Genomic DNA, 19,627 nt, shown 5'->3' on the forward strand with positions numbered 1-19,627 from the left:
ACGAGGAATGGTTGCATCCAACCTCGGCCTAGTCCATTAAACACCTAGGGACGGGCAGAGCCCAGATAGGCAAAGAGAAGGAGGCTATAGTGTAACACAATATGGCTGCTCCATCTATTTCCACTGCGGTTGCATAATCAAAGTGTGGAAGAGCATGAAAGCCCATGTCTTTGTGAGTTACCCCACTTAAAAGCATGAAATGTCAGTCAATGGTGCAAAACAGTTGGCTCCCGCTGCCCTGCAAGTCTTCAATGCATGCAAATTATTTCCACTTGAGAATAGTAGGCTATTCATACGGTATCCCACAATCATAATAACATGCACTGAAGAAAAGTCAACACTTCACCAGAGTGCAAAGAGGAGGAAGGGAAGCGCTACTAAGGTACACTATAGTATATTTTGGTAGATAGAAGGTGCTCTTTGGTAAAAGGTGTAAATTGGTCATCAAAAAGAAAGGAGGACCAAGGCACTCTTCATATAATTAATTAAAATGCCTTTATTAGTATGGCATATTCAATAGAAACAAAGTTGTTTAAAAACCGACGCGTTTCGGCTGCATGGCCTTCGTCAGGGAGTACTTCACCAGAGTGCATTTACTATTATATCTGAACATATAATACATAAACACAATAATTATAACATAGTAAGGGTAATCACTTCCAATCAGAAGACTATAGTTTAAATTCTTTATAACTACAGACATTTTACATTTAACTATTGGCCTACATGTTCTACATTGTATTTACAGCTTAATTGACTGATATTCATGGTTATAAACCAGTTATAACCTGAAGAAGGCACAGTGATCCCGAAACGTTGGCATTTTAACCAATAAATTACTTGGAGTTTATACATATGGAGTGTGCGACTCTGTTTTTATACGCCAGTTATAAACACACGCAGCAAAAGCCTATTTAAATGTAGCCTAGTAGCCTAGCAGAACACATTCACTTTAAATACAGGGCCACCGGGATAGCCAAAGATCTGAATGAGCAACCTGAAATTCGAACCTATCATCAGCACAGTGGCCTATGCATGAGAAAATATTTCATTCCATGGCATGCAGTAATGCAACTTCGTTTCCAGTTTCTTTTCATTTGGGATGTTTAGTAAATGACAAACATAAATGATTTATCAATTTACTAGGGTAATAATAGACCACAGCAGTAAACTTCCGAATGAAATGGTTTTAAATTACCACATACATTTAACAAAGACAAACATTGTAAAGCTGTGCGGTCTTATTCCAACAACGTGTATGGTATTACGCGCTTTGAAATGTTGAACAGAATGAGCGACGTACCTGCTACAGGCGATGGCTTGCGAAGTACGACCCACCTAGTCTTCCACTGAGAGAAAAGGGTACAAAATAGACGCTAGCGTTAAAATGCCGAATAACTTTGAAGCACATGCAAATTCAATTAATTATTTCGTTTTGTAAACACCTTTTTTCCATCTCTGAATTTGACATATCCTTCCACGACAACCGAATCCGTCATCTTCAGTCATGGTTCCAAACAGCTGCAGTGTCGCTGTCCCGTGCCCGAATGAGGGGTCACTTTCAAAATAGCTTTAGACTACTGGTGAGGGGCACACACTCGTTTCGTGCACCCCCCTCTGTTACCAACACACAGAACCGCACACACCCAATTCAGAAATTTTCCTGGATATTTTTCAGCAGGTGATTTTTCAAGAGGTGATATTTAATCGACATATAAGTATAATAAAACCTGCTTGCAATTGACGCTAAGATTAATTCCAATTAATAAAATATTAAATTGTTATCATCTGGGGGTGGTTCACTAAGACAGAAATAATGTACAGTTACAGGGAACCCTTCATCAAATTACGATTTTTCAAGACAGGTGGACATACACGTTTAACAACATTTAAAATGTTTATTCAGTCACAAAATAATATTTATTTCACAGTTGTGTAAATATCACTATTCTTCCACAGTATGTACACATAGTACATATAAAAAATACCAGCTGTAATGTCCATTTATTTAGACTTGGGCTTGCGCTTGATAATTGTGTTGATCCAGTTCACGTAGTTAACGACTTTGGTGTAGACGCCAGGCTTCCCAGTCTTTCCACAGCCATCGCCCCAGCTGATAACTCCATACAGGAAGCTGACATCATCCTTCACACAAGCCAGGGGGCCTCCTGAGTCACCCTGGGGGAACACACATACGCAGAGCGGCACACATGCAGACACACACACACATACACGCACGCACACACACAAACAACAAACAATGAGTCATCCCCTTGAAACTTTATATTACACACACCAATATAAACCAATTCCATTCCTACCTAAATGCAATATTTGTCATTACAACACATAAACAAGGTGGGAAGTTAACCATAACTTTACATTAAAGAGAAAGCAACTGAAGGCCATGCAATTCTTACAGCAGCCTCCATATGCATGTTCTGTGAACCAAAAGCGCAACTAGCATTTTGGGGACCGTAAGCTAGATTTGGTTGGGGCCCCCCCACCCCCACCTTGAGGGCAAAACATTTTAGTGGCCCCCATTTTGGCGGCGGAGAGAACAATTTCAGCATTAAAGTTAATGTCCTGCAATTCTACAAAATGTTTCCATAGAGCATAGGGGAAAATGCTATTGTTCGGGGGTCCTATGAGCAGCACGTTGTCTGCGTATAGGCATGTTCTGCGTATGTTCTGTAAACTTTGCCCAGTGGTTCCTCCATATTATACAGTATTTTTTATTTTTTTATTTTATTTAACTAGGCAAGTCAGTTAAGAACAAATTCTTATTTACAATGACGGACTACCCCGGCCAAACCCGGGACGACGCTGGGCCAATTGTGCGCAGCCCTATGGAACTCCCAATCACGGCCGGATGTGATTCAGCAAGTATCACACAATACACATCATTATCACATGGCTGGCTGTACCATCTACAAGAAAACATTATCTATATCATTCTATTTCAATTTGGGTCCAGAGAGCCCTAGATCTATGCACTATTACCTGGCAGGCATCCGCACATCGGTTGGTCCCGGCACAGACCATGTTGGAGGTCACATGGTTGCCGTAGACTTCAGGCAGGATACACCTCTCAAACGGGACGATCCTCACCCCGGCCTCCTGCAGGTTGGTGTATTTATTTGCCTCTTTGGAAAAATAAGACAAACAAATCAGTAATGAAAGGGATAGAGTCATATACTATAAGCATTTGGTCATATGGAAACAGTGTCATCCATGAGACATTCATGTAAAGACATGAATAGGAAGGACGGGCCTATATGGGAGCGCACATGATTGGATATGATGCATATACGCCTATTTGAGATGTTACAGTGTAGTTTTGAAGGTGATATGAAAACATTCAAAACCATAATGACATATCTGACCACTACACTAGAGTGAAAGACACACAATGAAGCAGAAGCAATGAAGTTTTTGACACAACACTTACTCTCATGCATGTGGCCCCAGCCAGTAATCTGACAGCAGTATTGGTCCGGGAAGGTCATGTCTTTATTGGGCAGGCAGATTGGCCGTATAAACTGGGTCTTTTTTACACAGCGGCCATCTTGTTTTTTCAGTTTCACAAGAACTGTTGGAATAGAAACATTCTCATCATAACACAGGAAAATGTGACAAAGAGTCAATAGCAGGTGTTATTTACTGAACCTGTATTTAACCTTTAAGTAGGTAAATTGAGAACCGCTGTAAATTTCCAATGATTATGCCCTTGATCGGTTGAAACATCCAAATAAGTTACAGCACGCTGTATGATGTACTGTCATCGTTATTCAAATGTTGAATCATGAAATCACAGAACGATTGCTGCACTATTGAATAATGTCTGTTTTGCTTTCAGAAAAGAGAAGAAAAAGAGAGAAGTGTAAGTCCCCTCGGGAATGGATGCAGATGCCCGGAGACTGTCACACTCAAATGTGTGTGTGTTCACATTGGAGCCAGCTGTTCCAAGATGCACAGCTGTGAGTGCAGACAGAGTGTGTGCTGCAGACAGGCAGACTGGCATGTGTGAGTGTTTTTGTTAGTCTGTGTGTGGGCGAGTGTGGTAGTTTTAGGATGACGTGTGTGAGTCAGTGGACGAGCGTGTGCTATAATGTCAACTTTGTGTGAGTGTTTGAGTGTGTGTGTTTGCTAATAGTCAGTGTGAGTGAATAGGAACGTGAAATAGTATATTTACCAATGTCATGGAGAGTTGGATTGAAAACAGAGAAACGCTCTGGAAAGATGTACTTCTCCACTCCAAAGGTTTTGGTGTCAGGAGTCGTAACGTTGAACTTATGCTGACCCAGAATCACACGAATCTTTGACACAAGGGGACTGAGGACAGACACATCATTCTCTGTCATTAGTAGCAAATTGTACGATAATTATGTCACATGAATTAAACTGAATGCAATGACACTTATTTTGTATGATATTAATACCCCGGGGCTTTATGTTTCAAGTATCTCAGAGTAAGAGTACTGATCTAGGGCCAGGTTCCCCCCCCCCATCCATGTCATTTCTGTCATTGTAATCTAAAAGGTGAAACTGATCCTAAGTACTCCTACAGAGATGCTTGATACATACAGTGCCTGAACTGAAAATGTTCAAACCTAAAGACCCGAGACCATAGTAACCACGAAAACCCTCCCCCATTGGCCTACAAATGGCATTTGAAAACCAAATGTTTTTAAGCTTTTCCTCAAACTGAATATTTGCGTCTAAATATAGTGTGTTCATAAAATGGGAAATGTTGAGTGTAAATCATCTCTGTACTGACCACTAGTGTCTGTGATGTGCTGATGCCTAAATGTGAGGTTAAAGGTTGCATGTGAAAATAAGCACACAAAATACCCTATTCTCCACTGCCTTACGTACCTGTGCAACACGCTAACTCCTAAGATATTAATCATTCTTTATTTAACAAGGCCTATATGTGGGGCCTCCTGAATGACGCAGCGGATGGCTCTCGACCTTCGCCTCTCCCGACTCGGTACGGGAGACGCGAAGTTGCAGCGATGGGACAAGACTGTAACTGCCAATTCGAAATCACGAAAAAGGTGTAAAAAGTACCCCAAAAATAATAAACCATTTAAAATATAAGGCCTATATATGTGCATGGTCCCTCGAGGAACGTAGGACTAACTCATAGTTCCATACCACACAAACAGGTGACAAAATAATAAACGCAAATGCCAATGTAGTGTCCAACTGTCTACTCTATATGCTCTATTTCTACAGTCAAATAGGCTCAATGTTGCATAACACAAACAGGTGAAAAAAATTATGAACACAAATGCTTCAAAGAGTGCTGTACAGGTGTAGGATATTCATTTGAGTCAGTATGTGAATTATTATGTGGATTACAGTTAATGGACATTTTTGTAGGGATTGATACACTACATGAGCAAAAGTATGTGGACACCTGCTCATTCCAAGATCATGGGCATTAATATGGAGTTTGTCCCCCAGTTGCTGCTAAAACAGCCTCCACTCTTCTGGGAAGGCTTTCCACTAGTCGTTGGAACATTGCTGTGGGGACTTCCATTTAGTCACAATAGCATTAGTGAGGTCTGGCACTGTTGTTGAGTAACTAGGCATGGCTCGCAGTCTGCGTTCCAATTCATCCCAAAGGTGATCGATGGGGCTGAGATCAAGGCTCTGTGCAGGCCAGTCAAGTTCTTCCACACCGATCTCAAAAAAACATTTCTGTATGGATCTCGCTTTGTGCACAGGGGCATTGTCATGCTGAAACAGGAAAGGGCCTTCCCCAAACTGTATCCACAAAGTTGAAGTCATAGAATTGTATAGAATGTAATTGTATGCTGTAGTGTTAAAATTTCCCTTCACTGGAACTAAGGGGCCCGAACCATGAAAAACATCCCCAAACTATTATTCCTCCTCCGCCAAACTTTACAGTTGGCACTATGCTTTTGAGCAGGTAGCGTTCTCCTGTTATTTGCCAAACCCAGATTCATCCGTCGGACTGCCAGATGGTGAAGCGTGATTCATCATTCCAGAGAATGCGTTTCCACTGCTCCAGAGTCTAATGGCGGCAAGCTTTACACCACTCCAGCCGACGCTTGGCATTGCGCATTGGTGATCTTAAGCTTGTGTGAGGCTTCCAGAGGCAATTTGGAACTCGGTAGTGTTGCAGCTCTAACAGGGCAGAAATTTGACAAACTGACCTGTTGGAAAGGTGGCATCCTATGACGACGCCACGTTGAAAGTCCCAGAGCTCTTCAGAAAGTCCATTCTACTGCCGATGTTTGTCTATGGAGATTGCATGGCTGTCTGCTCAATTTTATACACCTGTCAGCAACGGGTGTGGCGGAAATAGCAGAATAGACTCATTTGAAGGGGTGTCCACATACTATTGTATATATAGTGCACATTTTTCGTAAGTGGAAATTACAAACTTCAGAAGCCTTTTCAAACCTCAAATAAACTATAAGTTTTAAATGACCTGCATTGCAGAAAAGTTATCCTGCAACAGAGTGATAAAATTAAGATCCTACATCTGTAGTGTCTATATGCTGTATTTCTACGGTACCTGCGGAAGAAGCAGTGGGCAGCAGAGACCACCCAGCAGGACGAGACCAGGGTACCCGCACAGAAGATATCATCTCCTATGTAGAGGGCTGCCATCCAGGGATGGGTACCGGGCAGGGCAGAGTTGCCACCCAGGATACGACCCCTGGCCACCGATATCTTCTTATTGTTCCTCTTTCCGCACACAGGCTTCTTGTCTGGCTTGGTGTGGTTGGTTTGGTTGGTGTCAGGAAGGACATTAGGTGGCGGTGGCAGCTGTGCCAATGGTACCACTCTCCGCAAAGAAGCTGTGTAAATGAACATGGAAGCAGTTTACAAGTGCTAATCTAATCAGTTCAAATCAGGTCACGTTTACTGAAGAGCATTGACTTCATTGTCAACATGTGATAGGGTAATACTAGTCATAAACTGGTACTCCTAAACTACTACTGCTGGTAGTCTTCTACTACTACTAGTGCTACTACTACTACTACTACTACTACTACTACTAGTGCTACTACTACTACTACTACTACTACTACTAGTGCTACTACTGCTACTACTACTGCTACTACTACTACTACTAGTGCTACTACTGCTACTACTACTACTGCTACTACTACTACTACTACTACTACTACTACTACTACTACTACTGCTACTACTACTGCTACTACTACTACTACTGCTAATACTACTACTACTACTAGTAGTGCTACTACTGCTACTACTACTACTACTTACTACTAGGCTTACTACTACTACCTACCAGCATGCTCCCACAATTGGAGTAACTGGGCTAAACCCAGTTAATTGCTACATCCAAGGCTGCTAAGTATGCCTCTTCTTATAATTTTGGACTTTACCAATGGCTAATTTTCCCCTGAAAAGACAATCAACAAATAGAGCTGTTTTATTGAAAGTACTAAAAATAATCCCAATAACGCATTGTCAGAAGTTCCGAATTGCATACAATTTGCCACCCAACAATTAACATTAACAGAAGTGGTGAAATAGCGGTTGGCCAAAGAATGTGCTTTCTGTGCATACTCATGGCATCATGACATTGATGTAACAGAGCCAAGTTGTCCCAGTCACTACAGAAGCATTTGGCAACACTTGACATGTTGATTCTGAGTGACTCATACTTCCTCTCATCTAACCTATTCTCTTCAAACAGTAGGCTACATGTGTCAAGATACTATTCTGACTTTCTATTGAAACAGTACCTATGTAAAGTTAACATTCTCTTCTGGCACAGGAAAGGTAAGTGCAGTACAATTCCAAGAAGCTTATTTTTAATCACTAACGCAGACATTTTTAATTAAGTTTGCAAAGTGCTTTGAATGTTACGGAGGTGTAGTGTCATGGGGTTGTCATAGTTCTGTGAAAGCGGAGAAAAACATTTTTAGAGGGAATATAAAGAGAGAGGATGTTCTATTCCACTTAAATGAGAAGCAGCTGCTGGTGGGATTCAAAATGCTGTCAAACTCTTCACAGCTCATAATAATACAGTAAAGGTTTTAAGAGAGAAGAAATTGAAGACTGCCAAATGCATATTTCACCGTTGATTTAAGACAAAGCCCCTCACGGATCAGAGAGACTCGCCGACCTCTATAATTTGAAGCAGGTTCATTGGAGACATTTAACTCAACACAATTTTTTTTAAAGTAAGCTTTATCCACAAAGGTATAATCAATCAATCCTTTAAATGAAGTCCTATAACAAGGTTATTCATTGTGATATGACAAGACCAGAGTTCTTTTTTCAAGATTTGGACACGCGGCTCACACCTGAAAATATTTGATAAAGTGGCTTGCGGCTGTTTTCACGCTGGGAAGAACTAAGCCTCCAGTGTAGCAACTAAAAAACCCGCTGCTTTTGCGATGCCCCATTATAGCACTTACAGGGCCGTAGCTACATATGAGGACAGGTTCCTTTTTCAAGGAACTCATTCGGGGTCTCAATTTACTGTTGAGAATTAGAACAGTAGAATAAAAAAAGGTGCAATTTCGAAACTCGATTGTGCATCAGCAGTTTTCCTCTTGTTATGTCCCTCACTGACAGTCACTCATTTAGCCTATGTCAGTAAAACATTTTTAGATTGGTAAATTAGTCCAGCCAGCTATCTAAACTTGTAGTAATCATGGCCGAATTACCGACCGAACACGCGTGCCCATGCCCAGGGGCCCTGACCTCCAGGGGGCCTGCATTGATTTTGTTAGTCACTCTCCTTCAAATATCAAAATGTGTAGAATTGCAGAAATGTTGCTATAACATTGCAATAAAAAAAAGTTCTGTAAAGCAAACTTAGTTGTTAAACCTTTGCTAATAACTTTTTTTTTCTGCTAACAGATCCATCTGTATCTATTCAATTATCATTTTTAATCTCAGTGCTGAGTTAATGTGAGTTCATGTGTAGCGGCTAACTGTATAGCTAATAGGCTATGTGTTTGTAGATCGACTGAGATTAATGAAGCTACAGCATCCAATGTGATAATGGCTGGGGTCATTTCTTTTGTTTTTGCTGTTGTCCAAATAACATGGACGTCACTTTAACCCTTCACCCTGGCTACACCCCTGAGCTCTTATGCTACTCACATAAACTTATGACACATGGCGGAATGTCATAGTTCTCCCAGGAGATGACTCCATCACTGAGAGTGTAGCACCACAGCATCTTGTCCCTATCTGGGTTTCTGGACACAGTGGACATGTTACACTGCTGTTATGACACTTAACAGTATCCTGGCCTGGACTCCCAAACAGCAAGCAGAAGCACAGTGCCAAGAAAAAAATTCCCAAGAAAGAAGAAACCTCAAGAGGAATCAGAGTCAGAGGGGAGGCCCATCCTTTTCTGTCTGTACCGGGTAGAATGACCATATCAGCATCAAGGCCAGACAGACAGGGGAAAGTGAATGACCATATCACCAAGGCCAGACAAAGGGGAAGGTGAATGACCATATTACCATCAAGGTCAGACAGACTGAGGGAGGTGGATGATAGTGGTGAGATAGTGCTGGCATGACAGGCATGAAGCATAGACTTCAGCTTCTGTTTTGGGTTGCCAGATTGGTTGTCAATAAAGATGTAGAAAGAAAGAAAGAAAGAAAGAAAGACAACCTAATGCTGGACACACACCTGCAGTAGGAGGTTTTCCCCAAGCCCCTGAGGGGGGCGCTCTCCACGGCAGAAAGCGGGCACCAGAGACGGTGGTGCCCACCACGCCACAGTAGTCTGTGCCCTTGTTGTCATAGCACTCCACCTCCGGAGCTGAACAACAAGAGGTGTGGGGGATGAGACAGTATACCATGTATATCACAGTTTCCTGTGTTTAAGTGTTATGAGAGTGTGTGCGTGTCTATCTGTTTACCTTATTTATATTGGACTATCTAAATGTTTGTAGTCACAGAGCAGAATAAACATCATAAAATGTCTTCTCTATCCCAGTGTATGACCTCTGGCTAAGACCAGTAATGCTAAACTAAAGCTATGCTAAGCTAGGCTAACCTAGCAATGTAAATCGAACAGTGACTGTGTTAGCATGTAGCGGTTGGACTCACCAATGCTACAGTAGGGTCCACTGTAGCCAGGCCTGCAGGCACACACCTCCTCCCTGGTGGCTGTGATGAGTCGGCACGTACCATCGTTCTCACAGGGGTTCTCACTGCAGACTGAGGACAGTTACACACTTCATCAGGTATAATACATTATGACAAACCACAGCACTGGGATCAGTTTCAACCACCCTTATCCTGCCTCCCGCCACTGCATGATAAACACAGGAGCTGGTCTTGCATCAGCGCTTTAAGCGTGTTAACTTTGATCAAAACACACATGAAGCATTAGACTACCTACGTTCGAGCACTTATGGTTCAGGGTTATAAAAGTAGAATGGGAGAAATGCATTCACAAACACAGACACCGGTGTACAGTAGTTGTCTGATTTGACATGTTGTTCTTGGAGTGGCCATGTGGGGGCAGTATGAGTGGGAATAGCCTACATAACAGGCTGGGAAGGTGGGGTGCAGGAAATGGTAGTGCTAAATGAAATTCGTTTGCAGAACCTTATAAAAATCCTAATACCATGACAAAACAAAACAGGTTTGGTCCAAGTGGCTCTCCAAAGCACCTTTATCTTTTGGCTGAGAGGTTTCTCTCACGCGTTCTGAGGGGCCTCCAACCATTAAGACATTGAGAATACAGTGAGATGCCTGGCAACACAGCCGAGGCCAGAGATCTGATCATCCAAAAGGTGTGGGAGATTGAGGAATGTCGGGACGGGAAGATTTTCAACTGGAGAAGCCCTCATACTCCAAAGGTTTTAGGGGGCCCTCAACTCAGGGGCCCATTCAGGGACCCATTTCCAAGCCAAGAGACAGCACCTCATCAACTCTAAGGTTCCACTCTCATTTTCAACAACAACAAAAAAGCATAGAGTGGCTGAAGCTAAAGTAACAAAGGATCTGAGTAAGAATGTCTTTTACCAGTATAGCGGACTCTCTCACAGGAGATCTCCCCGTCCACACATGTGCACCGTTCCACGTTACGAAGGTAGATCCTTCCCCATGATTTTCCAATGTCGTAATATCTCAGGTGTATGGTTTCATAGCACTTCCCTGACAAAGGGGAGAATAGAGAGATCAAAGGTAGTTGGGTGAAACGTAAGACGAGGAGGTAGTGAACAGGTCAATGAGGAGTTAGGGGGGCATGTTTTGTGGTAAGTGTTTGGCATTGTGAAGAGCAAGATAAGGGTTAATGCACTAAAGGTACTTCTCAAAAGGGAAGACAGTTTCTCTACCACCCCCACACTTTGTCATAGCGCAATGAGAAATAAAACCCCATTGACAATTGACTCTAACCTAAAATGTATAATTGGTTTAGTTTAATTGAAACTGCTTTGAAACACAAGTCCATATAGAAAGTATGATACTGAAAGTTACTCACTCTGATCACAGTGCCTCCCAGTGAAGCTCTCTGGACAGGAGCACTCGAAGGAGCGTCTGCGGGGTACCAGAGTGCAGATGCCGCCATTTTGACATGGATTCACCTGACAAGGGTCTGTGAATCTGCGTGATGAGTGGACGAACACTAAAACACAACAACTGAGAACATTAGTGAAAACATTAGAAAGAAACAGCATGCTACCTCAGTAACATAAGAATAAAGTATTTACCAACTTTGGTGTGTTTAATTTGAACACTGTTTGAAAAGTAGAAGTAGTAGATGAATGCAATGGAGCAAAATGAGGAAACCATGTTTCCATCTGCAGTTTTTATGCCAGTAAAGTCAAATCGTATTTATTTTAAATGTCGGTGTCAATTTATAAATGGCAACAGATAATTTGTTCGTTCGACATGGTGGGATCTTTTTGTGTCTGTAAAATTAATTATGCGGGAAATGGCGGTGCAAATGCCTTTACGCGCAAATATTGATATAATAACCATCATATCAAAGTAAATTTGGAGTCACGCGATGATATGGTGTGTGGTCCTTCCATTTTGACTGTGGAAACCATGCAGTTTATTAAACTACAGTTGAAATAAATGATGATGAACTTCACAGGGTGGTGAAAGTGCACAGTGATGAGTATTTATTTTGTATAATGTTTTTATATATTGAATATTAAAACATACAATCTACTTGCGGTGAAGCTGCTCAACATCTACACCACATTCAGTAATCTAAGCGGCCCACCGCAGCAACCAAGGTCAACACCCTTCTCAATCACACGTCAACAGATCTCCCACAAGGTCAAAAAGCGGGGACTCGAACCAGCGACCTATTATCCACCGGCCCTAGCTCCCAACCGCCAGGCCACCAGCCCTTTAAAATTCCCCCCACAGTTCCCCGAGAGCCTTCCCTCAACCATCCGTGGGGTCATATTCTGATGACATGATGATCGATTCTTGACTGCTGTTTTGACAAATAAAAAATATTCTTATCAATAATAATCTCATCATGTAGACTAGACCGTATCTGTGAGCTGTTGGCTAGAGCGCAGGTGTCAAAACCAGAGTAGACACATTTGCTATTTAACTATCGGTAGAGATGAAAATGCGATGGAAACACATTGAACTTTATATTTTTATTCGGTATATGAAAACTTAAGTGAAAAAGTACATTTTGTGTGCACTACGTCCTCCCTCACTGATTTTTATCCACAACAAGTCCGTTTGGTGTAAACAAACCACTGGTGGGAACACGGATTCTAGAATATTATACATGGAAATCTGTCGACAATTGGATGGAAACCTGGCTAGTGATTAAAAAATATTATGTTCATGCATGCCACTACTGCAAAAAGCAGGAAATGTATCTTGAAGATCGTATAAATACACAGAGACAACATAGACTTTGTAGACCATGAAGTCTTGTCCACAGATTCCACAAGAATGACCTCTCACCAATGGGCTGAGTGTTCCCAGGTGCACAGTGTCCCCAGAGAAAGTCCCGATCGAAGTTGTGCGTCAGAGAACACCTATGATGCGGAAATAAAAACATTCCTGTAGCGCACATGCAACAGTTTCAACCTGGCCATTGAGATCAAGGAGTCAGAAAGCAAATCAACAGCACATTGAACACGATCAGTCACCTGACTAAGAACCATAAGGACATTCCTCAGAAACCTGCATATCTCCAGGAAGTACAAGAAGTGGGTTTGAAACTGACACCATATTTATTAGCTGTCTTTCATAATAGTTGAGGAGCACTGCACTTTAATCCTTTCGGGACCAAAGCTATATTACCAAAATGGGTTAGAAGTTTTATTGATTCCCCCACCCATCAATCCACACCCGCTAACTGCAGTAACTACACCCAACACAACAAACCAAAAGACTTAGGTTTCAAAATCCCTTGAGAAACTAATGGAGAAACATTGAGATGAAAGTGACTCTCAAGCTGGGATCCCAGTGGCTGAGTTCATAAGCGAACACACACACACACATACACAAATACATACACACACCTACACAACCACGCATACATACACACACACACCCTCACACACCCTCGAAAACCCTCAATGTAAGATGAGCCAGCACTGGGCACTTGTTGTTACTTGAGGACTGAGTGGGAGAGGGCAAGATTCATGTTGAATTACATCCTAGTTGTTCATACTTGCAGACGCTCACCAGCCCTGTCATAGCCTGAGTGGATTTACTCTGCGGCTGCAGCCACACAGATGACTTTATCATAGCACTCCCTGTCCAACAGCTCTGTGGTTATGAGACACAGATCTGTGGTTATGAGACACAGCTCTGTGGTTATGAGACACAGATCTGTGGTTATGAGACACAGTTGTTTTCACAAAAGAAGAGTTTAATCAAAACAAGAAGGCAGTGAGGCATCTTGCTGTGTCACAATTTGTGAAAAGTAAATAGTTAGTTCTGAGACATGAGACAGTCATTACTATAAACCATTAACTCAATTCTAGGTTATAAAACCTGTGCAACCGTGTCATAAATGTGTTATAACATGACATTAGCATTTATGACAGTTTTTGGCAAATAAATTAGCAGTGCTGACTAGCGTTGGCATATGAAGCCATTTAGGATAGCCCAGTTAGGTCGTGGAAGTATGCATACAGTCACCTCATTACTTTTTAGGGCAATTCCACATGGATTAACGAGGACTATAATTAAGTTTAAGTCTTTATATTTACTGTAGTAATTAAGGTTCTTGAGACAGTCACAGTGCAAATGCATGTCTCAATGAATGTCTGTTAGTGGTTAGAATGTCTGTCAGTGGTTACGTTTTCAAATCATGTTGTATTCGTCACATGCTTCGTAAACAACAGGTGTGGACTAACAGTGAAATGCTTACTTATGGGCCCTTCCCAACAATGAAGAGAGAAAAAACATAGAGAAATAATATAAAAGTAATAACACGTAATAATAAAAATTATAATAGATACACATTGAGAAACGATAACTTGGCTATATACAAGGGTCACCAGTACTGAGTCGATGTGCGGCGGTACGAGGTAATTGAGATAGATATGTACATCTAACTAGGAATGAAATGACTAGGCAACAGGATAGATAATAAACAGTAACAGCCACGTATGTGATGAGTCAAAGAAGTTAGTGCAAAAAGGGTCAATGCAGATTGTCCGGGTAGCTATTTGGTTAACTATTTAACTAACTATATAGCAGTCTTATGACTTGGAGGTAGAAGCTGTTCAGGGTCCTGTTGGTTCCAGACTTGGTGCATAGGTATCGTTTGCAGTGCGGTAGCAGAGAGAACAGTCTACGACTTGGGTGGCTGGAGTCTTTGACCATTTTTAGGGCCTTCCTCTGAAACCGCCTGGTACAGAGGTCCTGGATGGCAGGGAGCTCGGCCCCAGTGATATACTGGGCCGTACGCACTACCCGCTGTAGCGCCTTGCGGGTCGGATGCCATACCAAGCGGTGATGCAGCTAGTCAAGATGCTCTCAATGGTGCAGCTGTAGAACCTTTTGAGGATCTGCGGGCACATGGCAAATCTTTTCAGCCTCCTGAGGGGGAAGAGGCGTTGTCGTGGTCTCTTCGTGAATGTGCTGGTGTGTTTAGACCATGACAGATGCTTAGTGATGTGGACACGGCATGGCTTTCACATGGCTCTCGTGTGCGTGTGTGCGTGGGTGTCTCACCTCACCAATCTATGACTGGGAAACCCCTTTGTGTGTACAAGAGTGAGGTACACTACATGACCAAAACTATGTGGACACCTGCTCATCGAACATCTCATTCTAAAATCATGGGCATTAATATGGAGTTGGTCCCCCCTTCGCTGCTATAATAGCATCCACTCTTTTGGGAAGACGTTGGAACATTGCTGTGGGGACTTCCATTCAGCCACAAACGCATTAGTGATGTCGGGCACTGATGTTGGGCGATTAGGCCTGGCTCGCAGTTTGCGTTCCAATTCATCCCAAAGGTGTTTGATGGGGTTGAGGTCAGGACTCTGTGCAGGCCAGTCAAGTTCTTCTACACCAATCTCGACATAACTTTTCTGTATGGAACTTGCTTTGTGCACAGCGGCATTGTCATGCTGAGACAGGAAAGGGCCTTCCCCAAACTGTTCCCACAAAGTTGGAAGCACAGAATCGTCTAGAATGTTTTTGTATGCTGTAGCATTAACATTTCCCTTCACTGAAACTAAGCGTCCCCAAACCATCAAAAACAGCCCCAGACCATTATTTCTCCTCCACCAAACTTTACAGTTGGCACTATACATTCGGCAAGTAGCGTTCTCCTGGCATCTGCCAAACCCAGATTCGACCGTTGGACTTCCAGATGGTGAAGCGTGATTCATCACTCCAGAGAATGCGTTTCCACTGCTCCAGAGTCCAATGGCGGCAAGCTTTACACTACTTGGCATTGCGCATGGTGATATTAGGCTTGTGTGCAGCTGCTAGGCCATTGAAACCCATTTCATGACGCTCCCGACGAACAGTTCTTGAGCTGAAGTTGCTTCCAGAGGCAGTTTGGAACTCCGTAGTGAGTGTTGCAACCAAGGACAGATGATTTTTCAGCATTCGGTGGTCCCATTCTGTGAGCTTGTGTGGCCTACCGTTGTTGCTCCTATACGTTTTCACTTCACAATAACAGCCTTTACAATTGACCGGGGCAGGTCTAGCAGGGCAGAAATTTGACGAACTGACTTGTTGCAAAGGTGGCATCCTATGACGATGCCACGTTGAAAGTCACTGAGCTCTTCAGTAAGGCCATTCTACTGCCAATGTTTGTCTATGGAGATTGCATGGCGGTGTGCTCAATTTTATACACCTGAAATAGCCAAAATCCACACATTTGAAGGGGTGTCCACATACTTTTGTATATATAGTGTATCTCTTTGAGTAATGGAAATGTGTGGCAATGTTATGCTGAATGTGCGTGTGGTTGAAGTGGTTGTTTGTGTCTCTAAAACATTGGATACTAGAGTGACCAAGAGACACTTGAAATGGATGACACTGGACTCACCAAGAGCTGGAGAAGCTGATGGTGATACAGTGGTGGTGAATGCTTCCTCCATGAAGGAATGGGAATTTACATTCTTTCCCATCTACTGTAAGGACTGGATCCACAGAAACGGGAGTAGATACATACGGTTATCAGTGAACATATTGTGAACATATTGTATTTTACACATATTCTAGTCATAAATTCCTTATTCTCCGCAAGAAAATTTAAAAAATCTGTATTTCATTAAGTTTATTGCACAAGATCAGTTCAACATCAATATTGAAAGTAAAAACAATACCAACCCTAAAACACTTTGCCGCAGAATAGAGGCCACTTTGAATATGCTATGAGAAAGCAGGTGTTCTCCCATGGCTTGGGATCACAGCATATGATAGACAATTAATCTTTTGAGTTTGACAGCGGCTCCTGCCAGGACCCAATCAAGTTATATTACTAGGGAAGCCCAGTAGAAGGGATGCATAGATGTCAGCACTATATCATTCCCCTAGACAGCCTAATCGTTGTTCTGTTATGAAAAGAGATTGTGTACCCTTGCCAACACAAGATGAATAATTCTGGATTCCAACTCCATCGATTAAAGAGGTCATTATCATTGAGTTCTTGACTGGTAAATTGTTTGATGGGCTGTATTGTACAGTTGTGTAATCCTATTATACAAACAACATATTTCAACATTTTATAAACAACATTGAAACAGGATAGTGACGACTACGCACAAAACTGTAATCAATTAAACAGGTAATGTATGTTGTTAATGTTAATAGTAATGATTACCTTTATGACTATCTCTGTTCACATTTCTTGCACTAAACGTTTCATATCTTGGGAGTACCATTCGCTGGAACCAAAGTGAAAACAATATTTTAAGTAATGCACGGTTAGTTTACTTCTTTGGCAAATGATGCACGCCAAAATATGCCTATCCAAACAAACCGTTCACTTGTTGCGCTCTAGAAGAACTGCTTGAATTGTAAGAAATAGCTCCACTTACCGTCCGTGCACTGAGGACATACGGTAGGAAAAGTAACACAAAGTACAGCATCATAATATTTTGGGTTATGTAGTCTCTGTTATCGTGCGCAAAATTATTTGAAGTTAATATCTTGAATCAGGTCCGTCAGATAAATGTCACGTTTTATCTGTCAATTCGAGAGAACTCAGCCTGCTTTTGGTCATGGAGAACGTGGGATATGCTGCAAGAGCGAGCCTGTTCCCTGCAAACCCTATTGAGTAAATGAAATGCGTCATTAGACCTACTTTTTGATTATGGTCATCACTCCACGCAAAACATCGAATTGCAACTAATTTCCCTTACGAGACGCCCACGATTAAACATGCAAGATCTTGAAAGTGCTGATCTTTGATGTAATGGAAAGTAACTTTTTGGAGGAGGTGGCGGGTGATGGTTTCGGATCCCTCCTCTCATAGCTTGGTAACCATACGGAAACATTCCAAGTGCTGCGTGCTGTGGCAAGAACACAACCTGTCCCATAACCAAGCCTCTAATTTTCAAAGATTGCAGTAATTGAAATGCCTGCTGGTAAACTACACTCGGAGATATATTATTCTTACTGACAAGACACGACTTCCTGACAAGACATTGTGAATATCATATAGACCAATGATAATGGCTTGACAGGTCTATGTTTGGAGCTGGTTGGGTGTCAAGGATTTGCATTCTTACAAATCATTTTTATTTCAAGCGAAATTAATCATTAAAGGGGCCATCTTGGATTGGTACATCCATTTTTGGACGTTTAAATTAATGATATATAGCCACTGGTTCTTGAAGAACATAACTTATAAATGCCTCATGAGCTTTCCACTGGGCAGACACTGGTTCAATCAAGCTGTTTCCAATTCCAATTCCAATGGAATTACGATGAACCAACATGGAATAGACGTCAAATTGACGTCTGTGCCCAGTGGGTTAGTTCCACTGTCATACCCCCATCAGTTGCGGTTGTTTAAATACCAGCTTGACCCTTTAATAAAATCCTTCAACGAGACTAACAACAGAGGCTTCCATTCTGGCATTATAAAGGTGGGAATGTTTATTGAGTGGAATTTGACCAACCAAACATCAAGCCAGACCATAATAGATCAAATGTACAGACATGAAGAGGCATCATATTTTGTTCACCATGAAACAGTGTACACTGAGTGTGCAAAACATTAAGAACACCTGCAGTTCTTGACACAAACCGGTGAACCTGGCACCTACTACCATACCCTGTTCAAAGGCACTTAAATATTTTGTCTTACCCATCCACCCTCTGAATGGTACACATACACAATCCATGTCTCAATTGTCTCAAGGCATAAAAATCATTCTTTAACCTGCATCATCCCCTTCATCTACACTGATTGAAATGTATTGAACAAGTGACATCAACAAGGGATCATAGCTTTCACCTGGATTCATCTGGTCAGTCTATGTCATGGAAAGAGCAGGTGTTCATAATGTTTTTTACACTCAGTGTGTGACCAGAATAATACAGTAACATGCACTAGAATTGCAAGGAGTTTCTCATGTTCCTACAATGTGTGAATCCTATAATCTACCTGAAAGAGGCGTAATTCTATAGCCCCTGCTTTACAGTACCTACATTATCAGCATCCATCTAAAACAAGGTATCCCTTAATACATTTCCAAACAATAATTTATTACCAAATTGTTCATTAATCTTAACTGGCAATTGTTTTCCTTTTCATCACTTCTTGAAAATGTATACCCGCTAAACAGTACGGCATAGTCAGTAATTGTCACGTTCCTGACCTGTTTTCCTTTGTTTTGTATTTATTTTAGTTGGTCAGGGCGTGAGTTGGGTGGGTTGTCTATGGTTGATTTTCTATGTTGGGATTTTGTGTTCGGCCTGGTATGATTCTCAATCAGAGACAGCTGTCAATCGTTGTCCCTGATTGAGAATCATACTTAGGCAGCCTGGGTTTCACTTGTATTTTGTGGGTGTTTGTTCCTGTGGAGGTTTTTGTTGCCACACAGGACGGTTTCGGTTTTGTCACGTTGGTTGTTTTTGTATTTTGAAGTGTTTTGTTGATTTTCATTAAAAGAATGAACACTAACCACTCTGCGTTTTGGTCCACACCTTCTGTCAGCGAGGAC

At 41.9% G+C, this 19,627-nt stretch overlaps 2 protein-coding genes across 8 annotated transcripts in view; both read right to left on the reverse strand.

Annotated features, from left to right (window-relative positions):
- The window catches only part of LOC139561857 (protein Dok-7-like), a 48,917-nt gene extending 47,148 nt beyond the window's left edge, over positions 1-1,769 (reverse strand). For all 4 annotated transcript variants that reach the window (XM_071379183.1, XM_071379182.1, XM_071379180.1 and 1 more), the window contains exons 1-2: positions 1,446-1,769; positions 1,304-1,349 (exon numbers count right to left, since the gene is read on the reverse strand). In XM_071379183.1, the coding sequence (XP_071235284.1) occupies positions 1,304-1,349; positions 1,446-1,499 (100 nt within the window). In that variant the 5' untranslated portion in view covers positions 1,500-1,769. The remainder of the gene's footprint in view (positions 1-1,303; positions 1,350-1,445) is intronic.
- A 115-nt stretch (positions 1,770-1,884) lies between these two features.
- LOC139561858 (hepatocyte growth factor activator-like) lies at positions 1,885-17,960 on the reverse strand. Of its 4 annotated transcripts, none has more exons than XM_071379184.1 (13): positions 17,495-17,916; positions 17,278-17,341; positions 16,501-16,594; positions 12,939-13,012; positions 11,479-11,622; positions 11,019-11,150; positions 10,095-10,205; positions 9,673-9,804; positions 6,554-6,839; positions 4,196-4,335; positions 3,452-3,592; positions 3,004-3,146; positions 1,885-2,178 (listed from the first exon to the last, which is right to left on the reverse strand). In XM_071379184.1, the coding sequence occupies exons 1-13, from the start codon at positions 17,546-17,548 to the stop codon at positions 2,005-2,007; spliced, it is 1,689 nt and encodes a 562-aa protein (XP_071235285.1). In that variant the 5' UTR covers positions 17,549-17,916; the 3' UTR covers positions 1,885-2,004. The 4 variants fall into 4 exon arrangements, with proteins under 4 accessions (XP_071235285.1, XP_071235286.1, XP_071235287.1 ...); XM_071379185.1 differs by having other exon boundaries at positions 17,761-17,913; XM_071379186.1 differs by lacking the exon at positions 9,673-9,804 and having other exon boundaries at positions 17,495-17,960.
- Positions 17,961-19,627: the final 1,667 nt, after the last annotated feature.

Source organism: Salvelinus alpinus, chromosome 31 (genome assembly GCF_045679555.1).
Source record: "Salvelinus alpinus chromosome 31, SLU_Salpinus.1, whole genome shotgun sequence".
Lineage (NCBI taxonomy): Eukaryota > Metazoa > Chordata > Actinopteri > Salmoniformes > Salmonidae > Salvelinus > Salvelinus alpinus.